The sequence below is a fragment of the Phyllobates terribilis genome, unplaced genomic scaffold (genome assembly GCF_046119375.1).
Source record: "Phyllobates terribilis strain yellow unplaced genomic scaffold, ASM4611937v1 Scaffold_11__3_contigs__length_659146591, whole genome shotgun sequence".
In the NCBI taxonomy this organism is placed as follows: Eukaryota; Metazoa; Chordata; class Amphibia; order Anura; family Dendrobatidae; genus Phyllobates; species Phyllobates terribilis.
In genome coordinates this window covers 492,552,912-492,574,141 of record NW_027362771.1, presented here as the reverse complement: position 1 = coordinate 492,574,141, position 21,230 = coordinate 492,552,912, and the positions used below count along the sequence as shown (strand labels likewise).

General features: G+C 42.6%; 1 protein-coding gene across 2 annotated transcripts in view; it reads left to right on the top strand.

Annotated features, from left to right (window-relative positions):
• The window catches only part of ERLIN2 (ER lipid raft associated 2), a 33,402-nt gene extending 12,547 nt beyond the window's left edge, over window positions 1-20,855 (top strand). For both annotated transcript variants that reach the window (XM_073653553.1, XM_073653555.1), the window contains exons 5-12: window positions 3,651-3,712; window positions 8,880-9,005; window positions 10,199-10,272; window positions 13,209-13,267; window positions 13,507-13,598; window positions 14,308-14,397; window positions 16,769-16,848; window positions 18,567-20,855. In XM_073653553.1, the coding sequence (XP_073509654.1) occupies window positions 3,651-3,712; window positions 8,880-9,005; window positions 10,199-10,272; window positions 13,209-13,267; window positions 13,507-13,598; window positions 14,308-14,397; window positions 16,769-16,848; window positions 18,567-18,767 (784 nt within the window). In that variant the 3' untranslated portion in view covers window positions 18,768-20,855. The remainder of the gene's footprint in view (window positions 1-3,650; window positions 3,713-8,879; window positions 9,006-10,198; window positions 10,273-13,208; window positions 13,268-13,506; window positions 13,599-14,307; window positions 14,398-16,768; window positions 16,849-18,566) is intronic.
• The last annotated feature ends 375 nt before the right edge of the window (window positions 20,856-21,230 follow it).

The following is a 21,230-nucleotide window of genomic DNA, read 5'->3' as shown; positions in this document are numbered from 1 at the left end:
TCGCAGGGGTAACAGGAAAAAATGGACCCCAAAATTTGTTGTGCAATTTCCCCTGGACACGCAGATACCCCATATGTGGGGAAAAACCACTGTTTGGGTGCACGGCAGGGCTCAGAAGGGAAGGAGCGCCATTTGACTTTTTGATTGTAAAATTTGCTTGAATAATTAGCTGACGCCATGTTGTGTTTGGCGAGCCCCTGATGTGCCTAAACAGTGGAATCCCCCCACAAGTGACACCATTTTGTAAACTAGACCCCTCAGGGAACCTATCTAGATGTATGGTGAGCACCTTGAACCCCCAGGTGCTTCACAGAAGTTTATAACATTCAGCCCTAAAAATAACATTTTCACATTTTTCCCACAAAAATGTTTTTCAGCCCCCAATTTTGCATTTTCATAAGGGTATCAGGAGAAATTGCACCATGCAGTTTGTTGTGCAATTTCTCCTAAGCACGCAGATACCCCATATGTGGGGGAAAACCACTGCTTGGGCATACGGCAGGGTTCGGAAGGGAAGGAGCACCATTTGACTTTTTGATTGTAAAATTTGCTTGAATAATTAGCGGATGTGCCTAAACAGTGGAAACCCCACACAAGTGACACCATTTTGGAAACTAGACCCCTCAGGGAACTTATCTAGATGTGTGGTGAGCACCCTGAACCCCCAAGTCCTTTACAGAAGTTTATAACGTAGAGCCGTGAAAATAAAAAAATCTAACTTTTTACACAAAAATGATGTTTTAGCCCAAATTTTTTTTATTTTCACAAGGGTAAGAGGAGAAAATGGACCCCAAAACCTTTTGTGCAATTTCTCCTGAGTACGCCCATACCCCATATGTGGGGAAAATACAGTGTTTGGGTGCACGGCAGAGTTCAGAAGGGAAGGAGCACTGTGTGACTTTTTGAACGCAAAATTGGCTGGAATCGAGAGCGGACGCCATGTCGCGTTTGGAGAGACCCTGATGTGCCTAAATAGTGGAAGCCCCCACAAGTGACCCCATTTTGGAAACTACATCCCTCAAGGATTTTCTCAACGGGTATAGTGAACATTTTGAACCCAGAGGTACGACACAGAATTTGATAACATTAGGTCATCCTATTGAATAAGTTGTCATTAGTCTTGAGCGCAAGTGCTCGCTACTTGAGTTTGCATCGGGTGCTCGGGTATGCACCATGTATCACTGGTGCTTGAGTGACATGCTCGAGTCATCGCCCCAAGCATGGCAAGCAATCCCCGCGAGGTTTTTTTGGCCGCGAAGCATATGGGGCAGAGACTCGAGCATGTCACTCGAGCACCCGCGATACTCAGTGCATACCTGATCACCCGATGCAAACTCAAGTAGCGAGCACTTGCGCTGAACACTAGTCGCCATATCGTCTTTTTTTTTTTTTTTTTTTTTTTTACTTTTGAAAAAAAAAAAAACAACCCTAGCCCGAGAGTTTATTTTTACGCCGTTCCTCGTGTGGTATAAGTGATTAGACGACTTTATTCTTCGGGTCGGTGCGACTACAGAGATACCAGAATCATATTGGGTTTTTATGATTGACAGCTGTCACACACTAAAAGACGCATTTTTTTTTGTAAAATCTAGTTTTTGCATCGCCATATTTTGAGAGCTATTATTTTTCCATATTTTGGCAGACAGTCATGTGACGGCTTGTTTTTTGCGGGATGAGTTAACGTTTTTATTGGTGCCATTTTCAGGCACGTGACATTTTTTGATCGCTTTCTATTACGATTTTTGGGAGGCAGAATAAACAAAAGCCAACAATTCAGGAATTGGTTTTTTTTTTTTACATTTTTCCGCGTGTGGTAAAATTGATAATGCAGCGTTATTCTTCGGGTCAGTACGTTTATAGCAGTACCACATTTATATTATTTTTTTATGTTTTGGCGCTTTTACATAAAAGCAATTTTATAGAAAAAATTTTTTTTGCACCGCTTTATTCTGAGAGCTATAACTTTTTTCATTTTTCAGCTGATGGAGCTGTATGGTGGCTTGTTTTTTGCGGGACGAGATGACGTTTTCAGCGGTACCATTTTTATTTATATTCGTCTTTTTGATCACATGTTATTCCATTTTTTGTTTGGCGGTATGATGATAAAGCATTGTTTTTTTTCCTTCGTTTTTTATTTTTATTTTTTTACAGTATTCACTGAAGGGGTTAACTAGTGGGAGAGTTTTATAGGTCAGGTCGTTCCGGAAGCAGCGATAACAAATGTGTACTCTTATTTATTTTTATTTTTTTTCATAATATTTATTGATTGATACATTATATTTTTATTTTTGGTGGATTTTTTTTTTTTTCGCTTTCTGACACTTTTTTTTACTTTTATACTTTGTCCCACTATGGGACTTTCACTTTTTTTATTCTGATTGCCTGCATAGCACAGGAATGGAGCATCCCCGCTATACAGGCTGTCAGCGCTGCACAGGGAGAAGATAGTTTGGTCATGCACTGCGCATGACCAAAATATCTTCCTGCTGTCTGGTGACCTGGATGTTGTCATGACGACAACAGGTCGTCATGGCAACATCCGGGAAGCTGCAGCAGACAGAGCTGGAGGCCGCAAGAGGAGGTGAGTATTGCGATCGCCTCCCCTTGCCACCGCAATGCTGCGATCGACTTCTATCGCAGGATTGCGGGGGTTAATGTGCTGGGAGCGGTACGGGACCGCTCCCTGCATATAGTATTGGGTGTCAACTGTGACAATCAACTGACACCCGGCGGCGATCGCGCCCGCACAGCCTGTATGCAGGCGCGATCACAAAGACGTACTAATACGTATCCGGCTCTTAAAGCCCAGGGCGCAGATACATATTAGTACGTCTGATCATACCACAGCTCCTGGGCAGGGGAGGAAGAAAGAGTATACAGATATTACAGAAGGAGATCGCAGCTGATTCTTTCTTTGAGATAAAACATCGATTAAAAACAGGCAGTGAAATGTTTTACCTCACAGAAAGGTTCAGCTGCGATCCCGTGCTGTAATGTGGTATGATCCTACCATGTTCCTGCACGGTCAGACACAGCCATTACACCGTACACAGCAGGGGCACATTTATAAGATTATCTCAGCACAGGAACATTATATTTAAACACATCCAATTGTGGAAGTTATTATTCCAAGAACTATTGATTAAAATGAACTTTTGTTCGTGAGAAAACACCTTTGAATAAAAGATGCAACACAGTCGAGTGTGGAGCTGACTCTGAAAAAAAGAGAGCCAGTTTTTTCGGGGGTTTTCTGGGGTCACTGGTTAGTTGGTCTCCATTATGTAAGTGTCCTTCATTCTGAGTGATGTTGGATATGCCGATAACGGCACAATACTAGGGCGTAGATGACATGTCGGACTCGCGCCAGCCTCTAGACCAGGGTTCCCCAACTCCAGTCCTCAAGGCCCACCAACAGGTCATGTTTTCAGGATTTCCTTAGTATTACACAGGTGATAATTGCATCACCTGCACAGGCAATAATTCCATCACCTGTGCAATACTAAGGAAATCCTGAAAACATGACCTGTTGGTGGGCCTTGAGGACTGGAGTTGGGGAACCCTGCTCTAGACTGTCCAGGCTTCGCTTTTTGTTATGATCTTGTCCTCACTGTTGCGTATGAGTTAATCGTTCCCCGTGTTGTATCTTTCAGTGGTGGCGTCATGATATATTTTGATCGAATAGAAGTGGTGAATTACCTCATCCCTAATGCAGGTGAGTAGCCTTCAAGTAGACATGACACTTTCTTTGTTATCCTTAGCCTTATGCGGATTTTCGCATGTCTTATTACGAGTAGCCTACGGCAGGATTGTAAGGTTGTGTTGCCATATGTTCCCATCCGATAAAGTAATTGCATATTGCTGAAATGTATTATCATGAAAAGATTGTCAGCAGGGTCTGATCTCTGCAGCCACCACCGATCATGTGCATGGAGCCTTCTGTGCTGATGTGGAGCCGCGTCTGCTTCTAAGCACAAGGACATTAGACAATAACTAATGGACCCTACAGTATACTCAGCGGTTATCACCCATCACGCCATGTGCCGATTTACGTGCTGTCTGCCTGCACAAGAATCTGTGATGTCCCTTTCTTTTCTCCTGTCCACTGTTGTCAGCAATGGATGACTGATTAACTTTGTGTCATGGCAGGGGTCTGACAACTGCTTTTATGGCTATATAAACTCCCTGTGCAAGAGATAACCGGGTGGGTCATAGAATCATAGAATGGTAGAGTTGGAGGGGACCTCCTGGGTCATCTGGTCCAACCCCCTGCTCAAAGCAGGATTCACTAAATCATCTCAGACAGATTTCTGTCCAGCCTCTGTTTGAAGACGTCCATTGAAGGGGAACTCACCACCTCTCGTGGCAGCCTGTTCCACTCATTAATCACCCTAACTGTCAAAAAGTTTTTTCTAATCTCTAATCTGTGTCTCCTCCCATTTAGTTTCATCCCATTGCTTCTAGTCTTTCCTTGTGCAAATGAGAATAAAGATGATCCTTCTACAATGTGACAGCCCTTGACATATTTGTAGACAGCTATTAAGTCTCCTCTCAGTCTTCTTTTTTGCAAGCTAAACATTCCCAAATCCTGCAACCGTTCCTCATAGGACATGGTTTGCAGACCAGTCACCATTCTGGTCGCTCTTCTCTGAACTTGCTCCAGTTTGTCTGTCTTTTTTAAAATGTGGTGCCCAAAACTGTACACAGTATTCCAGATGAGGTCTGACCAAAGAGGAGTAAAGACCGATAATGACTTCACGTGATCTAGACTGTATGCTTCTGTTAATACATCCCAGAATTGTATTTGCCTTTTTTGCTGCTGCATCACACTGTTGACTCATGTTCAGTCTATGATCTATTAGTATACCTAAGTCTTTTTCACATGTACTGTTGCTTAGCTCTATTCCTCCCATTCTGTATATGCTTTTTTCATTTTTATTGCCCAGATGTAGTACTTTGCATTTTTCCCTGTTAAAAACCATTCTGTTGGTTGCTGCCCACTGCTCCAGTTTATTTAGGTCTTTTTGAATCCTCTCTCTCTCTTCTCTAGTATTAGCTATCCCTCCTAGCTTTGTGTCATCAGCAAATTTAATCAGTTTACCCTCAATTCCTTCATCTAAATCATTGATAAAGATGTTGAACAATACAGGTCCCAGGACGGAGCCCTGTGGTACCCCACTTGAGACATTCATCCAGCTGGATGTGAAGCCATTTACAACCACCCTTTGAGTCCGATCACTAAGCCAGTTATGAATCCACCTAACAGTTGCCTGGTCCATTGCATACTTGGTCATTTTTTCAATAAGGATGGTGTGAGATACTTTGTCAAATGCTTTGCTGAAGTCAAGATATACTATATCTACAGCATTTCCCTGATCCATCCAGTCAGTGATTCTGTCATAGAAGGAAATTAAGTTAGTCTGACATGACTTGTTAGTTACAAACCCATGCTGACTCTGGTTAATCACTTCATTCTTATCCAGGTACTTACATACATGTTGTTTAATAATTTGTTCAAAGATCTTTCCTGGTATAGAAGTCAGACTCACCGGCCTATAGTTCCCTGGGTCCACCTTCTTCCCCTTTTTGAAGATAGGAACAACATTTGCTCTTCTCCAGTCTTCTGGGACTTCTCCTGTTCTCCAAGAATTTTCAAAGATTATGGAGAGTGGTTCTAAAATTTCTTCTACGATCTCCTTCAGTACTCTGGGGTGTAATTCATCTGGACCTGGAGACTTGAACTCATTTATGTTAGCTAAATATTCCCTCACAATCTTTCTGTTTACAGATAACTTGGATTCCTCTATTCCTTTAAAAGGACAGTGAAGATCAGTTGATGTTACATTTTCTTTCTGAGAGAAAACAGATGCAAAATAGGAGTTAAAAAGTTCGGCCTTCTCAACATCCTCTCTTACCATTTCTCCATTTTCATCCTGTAAAAATCCTATAGCATCTTTGACTTTTCTTTTACTTTTGACATACCCCCAAAATCCTTTTTTATTGCTTTTGACATCTCTTGCAAGCCTTAATTCATTGTCAGCTTTAGCTAACCTGATACGTGCCCTGCAGGATCTGCAGACTGCATTATAATCTTCTTTAGATATGCCTCCCTCTTTCCATTTAATAAACATTTCTTTCTTTCTTTTTAGCATGTGTTTAAGTTCTGTGTTCATCCATCCTGGTTTCCTTAAATGCTTCCCATTCTTCCTACTTTTCGGGATTGTTAACGATTGTGCTTTGAGAATCTCATTTTTAAAAATTTCCCATCCTTCCTGGACATTTTTGTCCTTAAGGACATCCAGCCATTGGATCCCTCCTATTCTCTTTCTGAGTCTCTTAAAATCTGCCTTTCTAAAATCTAACCTTGAAGTTTGAGTCTTCACATGTCTTCCTCCTCTAGTTATCCAAAATTCTATAATAGCATGATCGCTGCCTCCTAGGGTCTCAGCCACCTTTACCTCCTCAACCATTTCCTCCCTGTTTATAAGGATTAGATCCAAAGTAGCAGATCCCCTTGTTTTCTCCCCTACCTTTTGGAAGATAAAGTTGTCAGCAAGAGAGGATAAGAATTTGCTTGACCTGTTAGTTTTACTTGAGAGAGATTCCCAACAAATGTCTGGATAGTTGAAATCTCCCATGACCACTACGTCATATTTTTTGGAGAACTTGGTCATTTGATACATAAAGAGTTCATCCATATCTTCAGCTTGCCCAGGTGGCCTGTAGTAAATGCCTACAATGGTGTCCTTTCCGTTGTTCTCTCCTTGTATTCTTACCCAAACAGTTTCCACAGAACTCCCAGTCTCTGAAGCTTCAATCTCTGTGCAGATATACGCTTTTCTAACATACAATGTGACACCTCCTCCTCGTTTATCAAGTCTGTTTCTTGCAAATAAGTTGTATCCTTTTAGCCTTGTATTCCAATCATGTGTATCGTCCCACCAAGTTTCAGTGATTCCAATGACATCATATTCCTTTTCCTGCATTAGTAGTTCTAATTCTCCTTGTTTGTTGCCCATGCTTTGTGCATTTGTATAAAAACATTTTAGTTTGTGATTGGTTTCTCTTCCTCCCATATTTTTATTATTTAAATTGTTTTGTCTTTGTTCTTCCTTTCCACTTCCAGTAGCAGAGATCTCAATAGTATTTGTCAGCTGTATGGCTTTTTCTGGCCTTTTGCTTCCCTTCCCACATTGTTCTAGTTTAAAGCTCTTCTGATGAGTGTAGCAAGGCGACTTCCAAATACATGTTTTCCAGTCTTCGTAAGGTGCACCTCATCTCTAGCAAGTAGTCCATCGTATAGGTAATTCATTCCGTGATCCAGAAATCCAAATCCTTGTTGACGGCACCATCGACGTAGCCAGTTGTTCACCTGTAGAATCTTATTCCACCTCATTGTTCCATGGCCATCCACTGGGAGGATGGATGAGAAGACCACCTGCGCTCCCAATTCTTTCACTTTCTTGCCTAAGTCTTCAAAGTCACTGCAGATGGTTTCCAGGTCCTTTCTTGCGGTGTCATTTGTCCCCACATGTATTAGCAGGAATGGGTAGTGATCTGTAGGTCTGAAGAGTCTTGATATCCTGTCAGACACATCTTTAATTTTTGCTCCTGGAAGACAGCACATTTCTCTTGAGGTTATGTCTGGTCTGCAGATAGCGGCCTCTGTTCCTCTTAGCAGGGAATCCCCCATGACCACCACTCTCCGTTTTTTCTTCACAACATTCTTCTTTCTCCATCCAGGAGGATTCTGAGGGCTTACAAGGTTATTCATTGCTGGCAAAGTCTTATTTTGCGGTATTTCTTCATGGTGCTCCTGCGTGAGAGCCTGGTACTGGTTCCTGAGCAGTATGGGTGCTGACTGCCTCTCGATCCTCCTGCTTCTGTGGGTCACATGCTTCCATTCCTCTGTTTCATCAGGTGCAGTTCGAATTTCTTCTCTTTCTGAATCATGAAGAGATAATTCTGCTCTGTCTAAGAACTCTTCACCTTCCTTAATGATTTTCAAGGTAGTTAACCTCTCTTCTAGATTTCGCAACTTTTCCTCCAACAGGGACACAAGCTTGCATTTCTGGCATGTGAAGTTTGGCTTTTCCACTGGGTCACGGAAAGACAAGCTGTCTAGATTATGTAGACTGTCTGTGACACAGTGGTCCTGCATGACCGTCCTGCGTGTACTGTAGGGTCGTTTTTGACCGGCCGGCGCATGCTGTAGGGTCGTGCGTGACTGGCCGCCCCTCCGATATTCACCTAATTGGCTGCAAAGGTCAGGTGATTTAAGAATGGGATATCATGACACCAGCAGAAGTGAGGACGTTTCCTGACGGCTGAGGCCCCTGGTTGATTGTAGGGTCGGGTGACTGGTAGTCTTGACTTCATCACTTCCAGTCTGGAGGGAGCTGGTCGGAGCAGTAGGGGATTCAAGTGGTAAATTTTGCTGCTTTTTCTCTTCAGAATTATTTCCACCAATGAAAGCAAAATCCATTTGACACATTTTTATCAAAGGTTGCGTTTACATTGCACGATTATATCGGGAAGGGATTGTCTTAATAATATTGTAGTGGAAACCAGCTGCCGATCACCTGAAGAATGGGATATACCCGTTCTCCTAATGGTTTGCACAAAAGATCATCGTTCTTGGCAGCACACCATTATTTGTAAGCAGGACCTGTGCTGCCGAGAATATTGGCAGCTTGTATGCACTGAACAGTCCATTACTGATCACATGGGAAATGCGGTTTCCTGTATAAACTGGATCTTAAATAATCTCTGATCAGCAAATGTCGCCAATCAGTAGTCATTTAACACAAGTCGGCCAGTGAACACCCAAGTTTAGCGTGCACATTGCTTCCCCCTGTATTAATGTTCCCTTATTTCTGTAGTGTATGACATAGTGAAGAACTATACTGCAGATTATGATAAAGCGCTAATCTTCAACAAGATCCACCATGAGCTCAACCAATTCTGCAGCGTCCACACCCTGCAGGAGGTCTATATAGAACTGTTCGGTAAGTCACCCCTGTCTCATCCCTCTGTTGTAACCCCTGGTAGATATGTATTTACAAGTCTATATACATATTTGTTTAAAAAAAATGTACTAAAAGGTAGACAAACCCCTAAATACCCCAGTTTCGTGCTGACCAGGCATAATTTCAGGTTTTCTCATATATGTGGTTTAAAGAGCTGTAATCTTTTTTTTTTTTTTTTTCTTTTCTTGCTCAGATACTCATATAATTTAACATTTTTTTTTTTGTGATACACGGGACCGAAGATCTATTTTTTGTTTGTTTTTTTTTACCCACAGAAGACTGTCAAAATATATTTTAAACTTGTTCCCCTTTCCTTAGAATGAGAAATAAAAATGATTATTTTTTTCCTAAGGTTCAGCGCTAGTACGGGTGATTTGGATTGGCAATCTGGTTTCCCTTATAACTGGGGCTGGTAGATTGTCCCCAGTGACATGATAAATTCAGCTGCCTGCATAGCAGAGCTGACTGGGTATCTTAGGACCCAGCAGCTCCTGTTCCCTCTCTGCACTTGGTGATCATATAATCGCTGGGTTCAGAGAAGGAAGCACTGTCAGTGCTTTCTATAGTGTAAACACAAATCTGTGTATACAGTAATCGGGAAAGCATAGACTATAACAAACTCTGTTTGCCATCCCTATGGGTAGTCTGGCTGTGTCTTACAGCCAGCTACCGCATCTGTATGGTCTCGTACAGCTGCTCGGCTATGCATTGACATTTAGAGCGTCACTGCAGAGTAGAACTCTCGTCCCGGATGTTTATAGTCTATGGGTGGCCTGGAAATAAAGCTGCTGCTTTTAGCTCTAGATTTAAAGGGAACCTATCACTGGATCCATGCTACTCCAAACAACGGGCAGCATGAATCTGAGTCTGGCTGCATGGTTGCTGTTGTGTATATCTTGCATAAAGCGGTGTTTCAAAGAAAATAGAGACCTGTCAATCACTTGGCGCAGCGCTGGGGTCTTAAAAGTATATTTCCTTTGAATAATCAGGGCGTTTTATAATATATTCCTGGCTGCAACATCACAACCAGATTCTGATTCATGCTGCCCATTGAAACAGATGACCGGTTCCCTTTAATGACATGTACTGCTGCACAAATGAGGAATGACCATCTTACTCAATGAGGGAAATACGATTACTTTCTGAGCTGTTTTATTGCATTTTCTCCACAGATCAGATAGATGAGAACCTCAAGCTGGCGCTCCAGCAGGACCTCAATGAGATGGCTCCAGGGTTAATTATCCAGGTATGATCAGCTGGAGTCTCGTGAGATCTGATCCACAGGGTTTATCCCACCCTGGTGTTCTCTGGGAAGATGGCCTAGCTTCAGGCTGCGTGCCCACTGAGTTTTTCAAGCGTTTTTGCCACAAAATTTCCGCAGCGAAAACGCTTAAAAAACGCTTGGTAATACGTGCCCCATGGTCCCCAATGATAATCCGCATATGCTGTGCACATGCTGAGGAAATTTACGCTGCGGATTATCATTGTGGAAAAATACGCTGCATGTCCATTAATTTTGCAGACACGCAACGTAATTCCCGCCATTGACTTGCATTGAATCGCTTAATATCCGCATGACTACATGTGCACACGCGGATATTAAGTGATTCAATGTGCAGATGGTACTTGGGTCTGGAGAAGAGGAGACTCTCATCCAGACCCGGGTAACTTAAGTACCTGTTTAAAAAAAAATTTAAAAAAAAAACAAAAACCATTATACTCACCTTCTGATGGCCCCCGGTCTCCATAGCGATGTGTCCTTTATATAGAGTGACCAAGTTGTCAAGCACTTTCCAAGTGATGCTAAAATCACTTGGAAAGCGCTTGATAACCCGCATGCAGAAATGCATGCAAAGACTCTTGACAAACGCTTCTACCTGGCAGGAAAACTGCATGTACAATCCGCATGTACAATCCGCATGCGTTTTTCCTGCCAGGGAGATGTGGAAAAAAATCTGCAGCATTTCTGCATCGTGGGCACTTAGCCTTAATGTCTCCGTGCTGGTATACTTGTCATCAGTGTAATGTTACCACGTTGAGTCCTAGGTTTTATGATCAGCAGACTGGAGCCAGGGAAGGAGCTCATAAACAGCAAGAGATAACAATCAGTACTTGTTGGTGTGACTGTCAGATGAGGCTTCTGCAGCTTTTCCTTATGAATCATCTACGTGAAAGCCGTATGTTTTATGCCGCCCTGGTTCTATTATACTGGGAATATAGGGAAACTCTGTTTATAAAACCTGGTAAAAAGTCTTTAATTCTGCTAGAGGTTTTCAAGATTAGTAAAAGTTTAACCAAGATCATAGAATGGGTTAAATTAAAAAAAAAAAAAAAAACACCCTACACTTCTTAAATTTCTCTTTTGGTCCCTACTGATTTTACTTGCGATCGTGTTCCGTAAAGAAGTCATGTGACCATTGACCTTGTGTTGATGCTGACTTATAGCATGTGACTGCTAAGGAAGGTGATTGGCTGCAGAGGTCACATAACTCGTGAGCTGCACATGCTCGATGCAGAAATTAAGTAAAGCCAGGATCGCTGGGAATTGGAGATAAGTATATGTGGCATTCTTCTACTTCTTTTTTTTTTTAAATAATTTAAAGGGACTGTCCAGTGAAAATAAATTGGCTATCCACAGCAGAGTTGAAAACTTGCTTATCAGTGGGGTCCGACTGTGGGGATCTGCTCAGATAGACAGATCGAGGAATTTTTATCCTTGTTAAGAAATGGAGTGACTCTGAAGCCTGAGCCTGATTCATTCTCTGAGACTACTGGCAAAAGCTCTGCGGCCCTATGGGGTTGAGCATGTGCACGGTGTCTCCTTACAAATTGGGGATAAAAAGTTCCCTGTTCTGCCGATCATTTCAGGCCCCCACCAATCAGCAAGTTATCACCTATTATGTGGATCGTTTTCATCAGACAAACCCTATAACTTGTTCCCTGCTCCTGGTCAGATTTTTACAGATCTCAAAAAACCTCTTTAATGCCCCTGCAGTTTTACTAAACATTTTTAAAAGGTTACGAATGCCACAAAAACTCCACTTCACCAACAAACCCTTAACCCTTATACACATTATCATTTGTTTCTACATATCTGCATTCCATGTCCTCTGGATGGATCCCTTATATTCAGGATAACTGCTGCCAGCTTACCTGCCCTATCTTCTCTCCGATTGTCTGTGCATTCTGGTAGTAGATGAGACATTACGACTAGAAATTGTTATCTTAACACCATAAATATCTGGATTGGAGAGAAGAGGACATCATGACCATGACTGATGTGGCAGATGCAACATGTAACAGTAGCAGTCACTTGTGTTAGAGCTTAGGTGTACAGACTTCTAGCCTCCATGATTGAGGGGCTAACCTGTATAGCCACAGTCCAAATTATTTGGCGTAGTGGGGTTTTTATTAGTGTCATTTTCCCCTTAAAGTGAAGCTTTGGTTTTGGACAACATTTTCACTTAAATAAGCACTCCAACTCCCATCAAAGCTTTTATCCTCTCAATATATTGCAGTCATTATAATATATTGCACTGTGTACTTACAATTGCTCATTTTGCCTTTCTACCCAGTAAATTCTTTTCTCTGCTCTATGTAGAAACATGAAGTCTCTTGTCCCTGAATTTCATTCCCCTCTTCAACTCCTGACTCAGCTGCTCATCCTCTCCCTGCCATAGACTTTTGCAGTGACTCATGACTTGTGCAGAGAAAATTGACCTCCTGTTTCTACAAAGAGCTTAGAAATATTCCGCTAGTCCGTTTTTAATCACGTGATATCATAGACCAAATGAAAAAGCGAAGAATTAACTGACTAGAAGGGAAAATGAGCAATTGTAAGTACACTGTGCTATATAATATGCTGACTGCAATATATTAAGAGGATGCACATTTTGATGGGAGGAGGAGTGCTTCTTTAAAAACAGGCCCTTTTATTTATATCTGCATGTATGTTGTGGCCGCTGACTGGTCCTCCTACCAGCCAACTTTAAGTGACTTTCTTTCCATACCACGCCTTGTGACTGCTTGGTATACTAAACGGCACAGGGCATACTGATACGTAATACACGTCGCAAGCCACCCTGACCTGAAAAATGTAGGATGTCCGTTTACTTGGTCACACTGCAGCCTTGTTTCATAATGGACCTGACTATCTCCTGCTTTTGTCTCCTCTCTGTTCAGGCTGTCCGAGTCACAAAGCCAAATATCCCTGAAACTATCCGCCGGAACTATGAGCTCATGTAAGTCCTTGCTACATTACCCATATGCCACGTTATTAACTGTATGAATGCCTGATGTCATGGGCAGTGGGTATTATAGTGACCGGAGGGCAATGTGATGACAACCAAGGATCAACCGGTTTACTAAAAATTCTGGAATACCTGCAAAAGTGCATATGACGTCCAAGTATGAAGCTGGGTGACATCGGCAACGAACGTCTCTTCATATCCTTGGGTTGTAAATGTCTCTTCTTTTTTAGGGAAAGTGAGAAAACCAAGCTCCTGATTGCTGCACAGAAGCAGAAGGTGGTGGAGAAGGAGGCTGAAACGGAGAGGAAAAAGGCCCTGATTGGTAGGTCACCTAAATCCCATGGTAGTATGGACTGCAGTCATGTTCTGTAAGTTGCTGGCGTTTTCTTCCGTTTGACACTTTACATGAACTCATTTATTTTTTTGGCTAAAAAAAAAAAAAACATATTTCCATTTTGGGTTTAATTAAAAAAATGTTTCCATTTTCCTTCTATAGCCTCCATGTTAGAGCAGAAGGTCAGGGTGGCCAAAACTATGCCCACCCATGTGGCTAATTGCCACACAATTTTGGGGCCCTTCTTCTCAGCTCCTTTTAGCTGATCATATGAAAGTCAAGCTGTTACTAACTTTCCCTTCACTGATCCTATCGAACTGTTCTCCATTTTGCTGAATGGGAAAAATGAATTTTTCCCCTTCTGTGTGCGCTCCTCTGGTTGAGATATTTGTAATTTTTATTTTTTCTTTATTTTATTTTGATAGACAATAATAGAAAACCTTTTGAGAATTGGGCAGTATGAATGTGCATGTATCCTGGGGGGTAAATGGTCTCCAGCAGACATGCCATACATATATACATACTCACGTGGCAACAATTCACTTATTACAATAATGACGATATGATCCAAATTACAAGAAGGAAAAGGAACCACCAACCGCAGGATTCTTTCATTTCCTACCATAATGACCTGTGCTTATGCGGCGTGTTCACACATCATTAATCTTGCTTTTTTTTCCCTCTTTTTGCCAAACAGAGGCCGAGAAAGTGGCCCAAGTTGCGGAGATCAAATATGGACAGAAGGTCATGGAGAAGGAAACTGAGAAGAGGATTTCTGAGATTGAAGGTAATTGTTAGAAGTGATGGCGCAGTGGTGTCCATGGTCCTTGTCTGGGGCCTTGTTTACTAGATCCATGACTTTGTTTAATCCAGACGCCCCTTCTGTTAACATCCTGAGCCCGTCTGCTTATTCTCCCCTACATGCATGGCTCTTGTGAGAGGAGAACATGTGCCGCATGGAGGCGGCCTACAGACTGCAGTGTACCCGAGCACAACAGACTTGATTGTGAGACGTCTAGATGTGTACACTCCAAATGATTATGCAGATTTGGATTTAAGGGCCATAAAGATGTAATTTTTGGGTTTTCAAACAAACTCATGGATAGTATTGTATGTCAGGGCTCTTTGGGTCACTGAAATCAATCTCATAGACCTATCATAATTAGTTTGCCCAATTAAAGGAAAACTACTTAAGAAGGACATTCCACATTATTAAGCAGGCCACAGGTTTCAAGCATTATGGGAAAGCAAAAGGATCTTTCTGCTACTGAAAAGCGTCAGATAGTTTAATGCCTTGCACAAGGTATGGAAACATTAGCTATTTCATGGAAACTAAGCGTGCTTATTGTACTGTGAAGAAATTTGTGGCTGATGCAGGCACAGATGGATTCGTGCAGATAAAGGCAGAATGAAGAAGGTTTCTTCCAGAAAAAATTCATCAGCTTAAGAGAGCAACTGCTAAAATACCATTACAAAGCAGAAAACCGATATTTGAAGCTGCCTGTGCCTCTGGAGTCCTGCGAACTTCAAGATGCAGGACCCTCCGGATACTTTGTTATGCATAATCCTACTATTCAGCCACCCCCAAATAGTTTTCACAAGCCGAAACTGTTGCAGTGGGCCCAGACATGCATAATTTTTCAACAGTCTTGTTTACTGATGAGTGCCGTGCAACCATGGATGGTCCAGATGAATAGCGTAGTGGATGCCCACCATGTTACAACAAGGCTGCGGCATCAGGAGCTGGCGGAGTCATGTTTTGGGTCAGAATAATGGGGAGAGAGCTGGTAGGCTTTTAGTGTCCCTGAAGGTGTGAAAATGATCTCCGCAAAGTATATAAAGTTTGACTGACCACTTTTTTCCATGGTACAAAAAGAAAAACCGTGGCAGAATCATCTTAATGAATGACTATGCACCATCTCTTTCTGCAAAGAATCATTGACTGCTATGGGCATAAAAGGAGACAAACCCATGGTGTGGCCACCATACTCCCCTGAACTCAACCCTCTTGTGAACTTTTGGTGACCACTATGTTTTTAATGTCCATTTAGGCTATGTGCCCACGATGCAGAAATGCTCTGGATTTTTCCTGAGCGTTTCTGCATCTCCCTGACAGAAAAAAACGCATGTGGATTGTACCTGCGGATTGTACATGCGTTTTCCTGCCAGGGACTTGCGGAAATGGAGCGTTATTCACTGACCTTTCCGCATGCGGATTGACAACCGCTTCCCAAGCGATTAGCATCACTTGGAAAGTGCTTGTGTGACAACTAGGTCACACTATATAAATATAGCAAGGAGGAGCGCAGCGAGGGCCGCCGGAAGGTAAGTATACATTTATTTTTTATTTTATTCTTTTTTTTACAGATTTTTTAATGGTACCTGGGTGTGGATGAGACTCTCCTCTCCTCTACACCCGGGTACCATCCGCACATTAGAACGCACCAATTACGCAAGTACAGATGCAGTCTTGCGGAATTGGCGCGGTCTAATGCAAGTCAATGGCGGCGAAGACGCAGCATTTCCGCAAAATAATTGGTAGTGCTGCTTTTTTTTCCGCAATGATAATCCGCAGCGGAAATTTCCGCAGCATGTGCACAGCACATGGGGATTATCATTGGGGAACATTGCTGCCCTTCTACCATGCGTTTTTAATGCATTTCCGCAGCTGCAGAAACGCATTAAAAACGCATCGTGGGCACACGGCCTTACTTAGAACACCAACAAATGTAGGGTACATCACTGTATGGGTGGGTATCCTGTATGCACCACTTGACTCTGCATTTCTGTATGAATGACTGAATACAAGTTTCTCCAGGATCAGTACATGTCGCAGTAATGGCTGTAATGAGCTACTGAAACTGAGAACGCACAGTAGGAGTTCCTTGAAAATAAACCAGTCCCTATAAAGCTTTTCAGCTTGTGGTACAACATAAGCATGGTGGCTCAGAGGTTAGCACTGGGGTCCTGGGTGCAAATCTGGCCCAGAACAACATATGCAAGGAGTTTGTATGTTCTCCCCGTGTTTGCGAGGGTTTCCTTCCACTTTCCATAGACCTCCTGATAGGGGATTTACATTGTGTCTGTAAAGCACTGCAAGATATCTTGGCGCTAGATAAGCAAAAATAAATTGGTTTCTAAATGCTCTTGTTCTGCAGATTCTGCTTTTCTAGCTAGAGAGAAGGCGAGGGCCGATGCCGAATTTTATACAGCTCGGAAATTATCTGATGCTAATAAGGTAAAGTTGCAAATTTATTTTTCTAGACTCCATTCTGCACACTGTTTGTAGTGTACCCCTTAATTTCTCCAAACTGCACCCTACCACTGTATGAGGAGGACATTCTGATGTGTCCCTACATTGTCTGGCACTGTGAGCACTGATTGGACAGTGTACTGACCCTTCCCCAACTGGTAACACCCACTTGTCAATTTAGTCCTAAATTTTAGGAGGAATAACAGAGGAACATCACAACTTACAGTTCTCCAGAGTTGTGTATTGTGTTTATATGGAGGATACACATACTTACGAACAGACCTACCAGGAGCGGTGATGAGCCTTCTTTTTTCCCCTAGTATGAGGCTAAGCACTTATTGAAAGGTAGTTGCTACGCGTGACCTCACGCCAACATGGTTCCTTCCGCTCTGCTCTGTTGACGGGGCATCACTGCCGACATCATGTTGATTGGCAGCCGGTTCCTCGCTACTTAACTCTGCACAGGCACCCTGATTAGTGTGATTTACATTGCATGAGCAGTTTGGTGGATTATGTTGGAAATCCGAGTCACTTGCAGAGTTTTTTGCACTGCTGATACGCCAGCTCATGCCATATAAAACAAACTAATACAGTGCGCCTGTGCTATGTTAGGCAGGGGATCCGGCTGTCAATCAGCATGACTGCAGTGTCGCCCTGTCAACAACGGAAGAGAAGGAATTGCTCAGTCCATGCCACGTGGCATAAAGTAGGAGAATCGCTGCCAGGAGAGATCGCTGCATGACATTACCGGCAGGTAAGCAATTACCTTCCGATATGTGACTCTTCAGCAGGGCACCATTACCTGGCCTGGCCTTGCTTAGGGCTAGTGCACTCCCAATGATTGACAGTTCGGTCCACCGGCATGGCTGAGCTGATGGCCAGAATAGCGCACCCTCCGACATTGCAAGCTGATGCAACTTTGTGTCTTCAGTTTCAGGATAGCACAAGAGACCTGAAGCTGGATGAATCAAGATTCCTGGCCAGCTTCAGAGCAGCGCTTACAAGCTCAATAGCATAGAGTATGTAAACTGCACAACTTGTCTAGGAGACAAGTTACCTCTGAAAGACTGCAGCAGCAGCCAGTTACCTAGGCAATGAGCAGTAGACAAAATGTAAAAATCCCATTATTCTTAAAGGACAACCCTACTTGAACTAAATGTTCAGCAAAAAGAAAATAAAAAAGCCTATGCTCACCTCCCGTGCCGGCTCCGTTCCAGCGGTGTCGGTACTCGCGGTCCCAGGGCTGTGGTGCAGTGGAATGACACGTGACACCGGCGCCCAATCAGCACTGGAGTAACTGTTCCCGCCTCCTGTTGAAATGAACATGAAGAGGAAGTCAGAGATCAGCTGCAGCCCTGGCATCCTCTTCATGTTCGATTTGTCCAAAGGCAGAGACAGTGATGCCAGCGCTGATTGGGCACCGGGCATCACGTGTTATTTCACCGCATCACAGCCCCGGGACTGCGAGTGCTGACACCAACATTTAGTTCAAGAAGGGGTTGTCCTAGTTGTGGACAACCCCTTTAAGAATGACAAGGATTTTAATAAGTAACTTGTAAAGTTTATCTGTTTTTACAAGCCCCCTTCAATTTTTACCCATGTAAGAGATGTGACGACCCCTGGAAACTACCCTAGTGTTCTTTCTGTGCTATCTGTTACCTTCCTTCCAGTCTAACCTGGTTCTTTTTGTTGTCTTCTTGCAGCTAAAATTAACCCCTGAATACCTGCAACTTATAAAATACCAAGCCATCGCTACCAACAGTAAGATCTATTTTGGGAATGACATCCCAAACATGTTTATGGACAGCACCACAAGCGCCAGCGCCCATGTAGGCGACCAACCTCCAGAAGACGCCTTTCACTTTAAAGACTCTGTTTTACCATCAGATGAATCAAATTTGTGAGGATAAAAGGGGGGAAAGATCCAGTTTTTACAAAAAAAAAAAAAGAATGAAAAATTATATAAAAATTGCAAAACCAAATGATGATTTTTCTAGAGATTTGCAGCCTCAGAAATAAGTTGACACGCTCTAGATTAATTTTTTTTTCTATGTTCACAAAATGAATGTTTGTATTGTAACGAAGTATTTAGATTCTCAGGATGCTGCGGCTGTTTCTACTGCTGCGGCTATAAAACACTCGCTGACTGGGGAGATGCGTCGTACGGCAGCTCGTGGAGTCTTTTTACAGCATTTTGATATTTCTGTTTGCAAAATGCTATAAGAAACTAGGGACCAATATTTGTCTTTTTTTTTTGTGGCGTCCTAATGTGCTACAGAGAACATACAGTGTAACGTTAAGATCAGAGTACAATGTGTGCATCATTGGCTGCCGTGGTACTTACAAGGACCATTATGTCTTATGGGACCTGCAACTGCACTAGATCCACATATTAAAGCAGATCCTGTCGCCACTTTTCAATGCATACTTCATTAAATAGATCGAAGACCTGGTGAGGCTAGTGTACTCACTTTGAAAATCCATGTCAGAATGGCTGTATAATCTGTTTTGAAAGTTTCCATGCCTGATAATAAAATGAGTATTTTAAAAAATGTTCAGTGTCTATACCGTCGGTCAGACCTGGATTATTCACAGTATGTACACTAGCTTCATCAGGTCTAAGATTTACTTATTAATTTATGCCGTATGTATTGTCCAAATCTTGCACTCATTAGTTATCTGGGCCTATGTGTATGTTTCTTAGGTCAGATGACCTGTAATTTAGTTGGGGGATGCGGTAACCATACCCTACATTGCAGGACTGAGGCCCCATTCAGACTTCTGTTCCTTTTTTTTTTTTGCATATGAGAGACAGATCTGGGTTTTTTTGGGGGAGGTTTATCCAATTTTTTTTCATACATTTTTTTTTTGTCTGTGTCCGCTTTTGTCATCGCTGTGTAATTTTGTTTTTCTCCATATGCAAGACAAAAAACCTCCAAAGCTTTTTCTATCCATTAAAAATTCAATTGAAATTAAACCACTTAAGTCCTATAGAGGACTTGGCCCTAAAGAAATATATCTGTAGTTATGAATTTAACTACTTTTAGTTTTAAAAGGGAAAAAAAAAAACCTTTTATTACATATTTAAATGAGGGGTCCTCAGTGCACCCTTGGCATGCCCAAAGGCTGAGTGCCCCATTCCGCCCCCTCAATTAGTATTCTCCTCCATTCCGGGTACCTTGATTGACAGTACTTGCGTGCTCAGAGTGAGCGCTGCCATATCTGAATCTTAGGACGCAGTCAGACGGCCCTATAAATCAGAGCGAGATTGGAAGCGCAAGGACTGGCCGGCGGCTCTCCTGAGTCGAGCATAGAAACATATGAAGCTGTCTTGCTTGGGTAGGGAGAGCCGCCAGCCAGTCCGAGCACAGTGTTCCAATCTCCATCTGATTTATACGGCTGTCTGACTGCGTCCTAAGAGGAAGTATGGAGGATGCTGATTGAGGGGGTGGAACGGTGCCCTAAGCCCTTGGCTATCATGGCACTGTTGTCCCAAGGAGCCCTCATTTGCTTATGAAATAAAATTATTTTTACATAAAAGTAATCTTTACTTCAGAAATGATTTTTATAAATTCAAAATCCCCTATACGACTGTATGATTTTGGGGGTGACAGATTCCCTTTTAAGCAGTAAAAAAAAAATGGACAGCACTCAGATGAAACCCAGATGGCACCCAGGTACTGTCCATGTTTAGTTCTTGTTTTTTTCCCCTCTTTCTCCATGGACTTTGATTTGCATTGTGGAGTTTGATCTGCTGCCTATTTTCCAAGCAAGATCGCTGTAAAACAAGTTCCATTATTCATATAAGCCTTGTGCTTTATATTGAGCCTGGCACTTTATTCATGCTGGCCAAAGGAGGAGCAGCAAGAATCTGCGCCTGGATGCAAAACCGCAGCCAGGAATGCTGTATACAAGTAGTATGGACCTTGAAGAGACAACTAGGAGAAACTAGATGAGTGCAGGGCCGTACCCTGGTGAGTGACAAGTCTTTCCTTATACACCAATATGGGAGACACTGGTCATTCACCTTTAGTTGAGCGAGGAGACACCTGCTTTGGACTCCTGGGGTCTCCCAGCCGTACCCGAGCCCTCCCGCAGCCAGACTCTGGCTTCTGCACCCCTGGTTTGGCCAGGATGAATCAAGGACCCTGTTCCCTTTGAGTCATACATAGTGCAATTTTTACAGTTATATGAAAAAGTTTGGGCACCCCTATTAATCTTAAGCTTAATGTTTTATAAAAATTGGTGTTTTTGCAACAGCTATTTCAGTTTGATATATGTAATAACTGTTGGACACAGTAATGTTTCTGCCTTGAAATGAGGTTTATTGTACTAACAGAAAATGTGCAATCTGCATTCAAACAAAA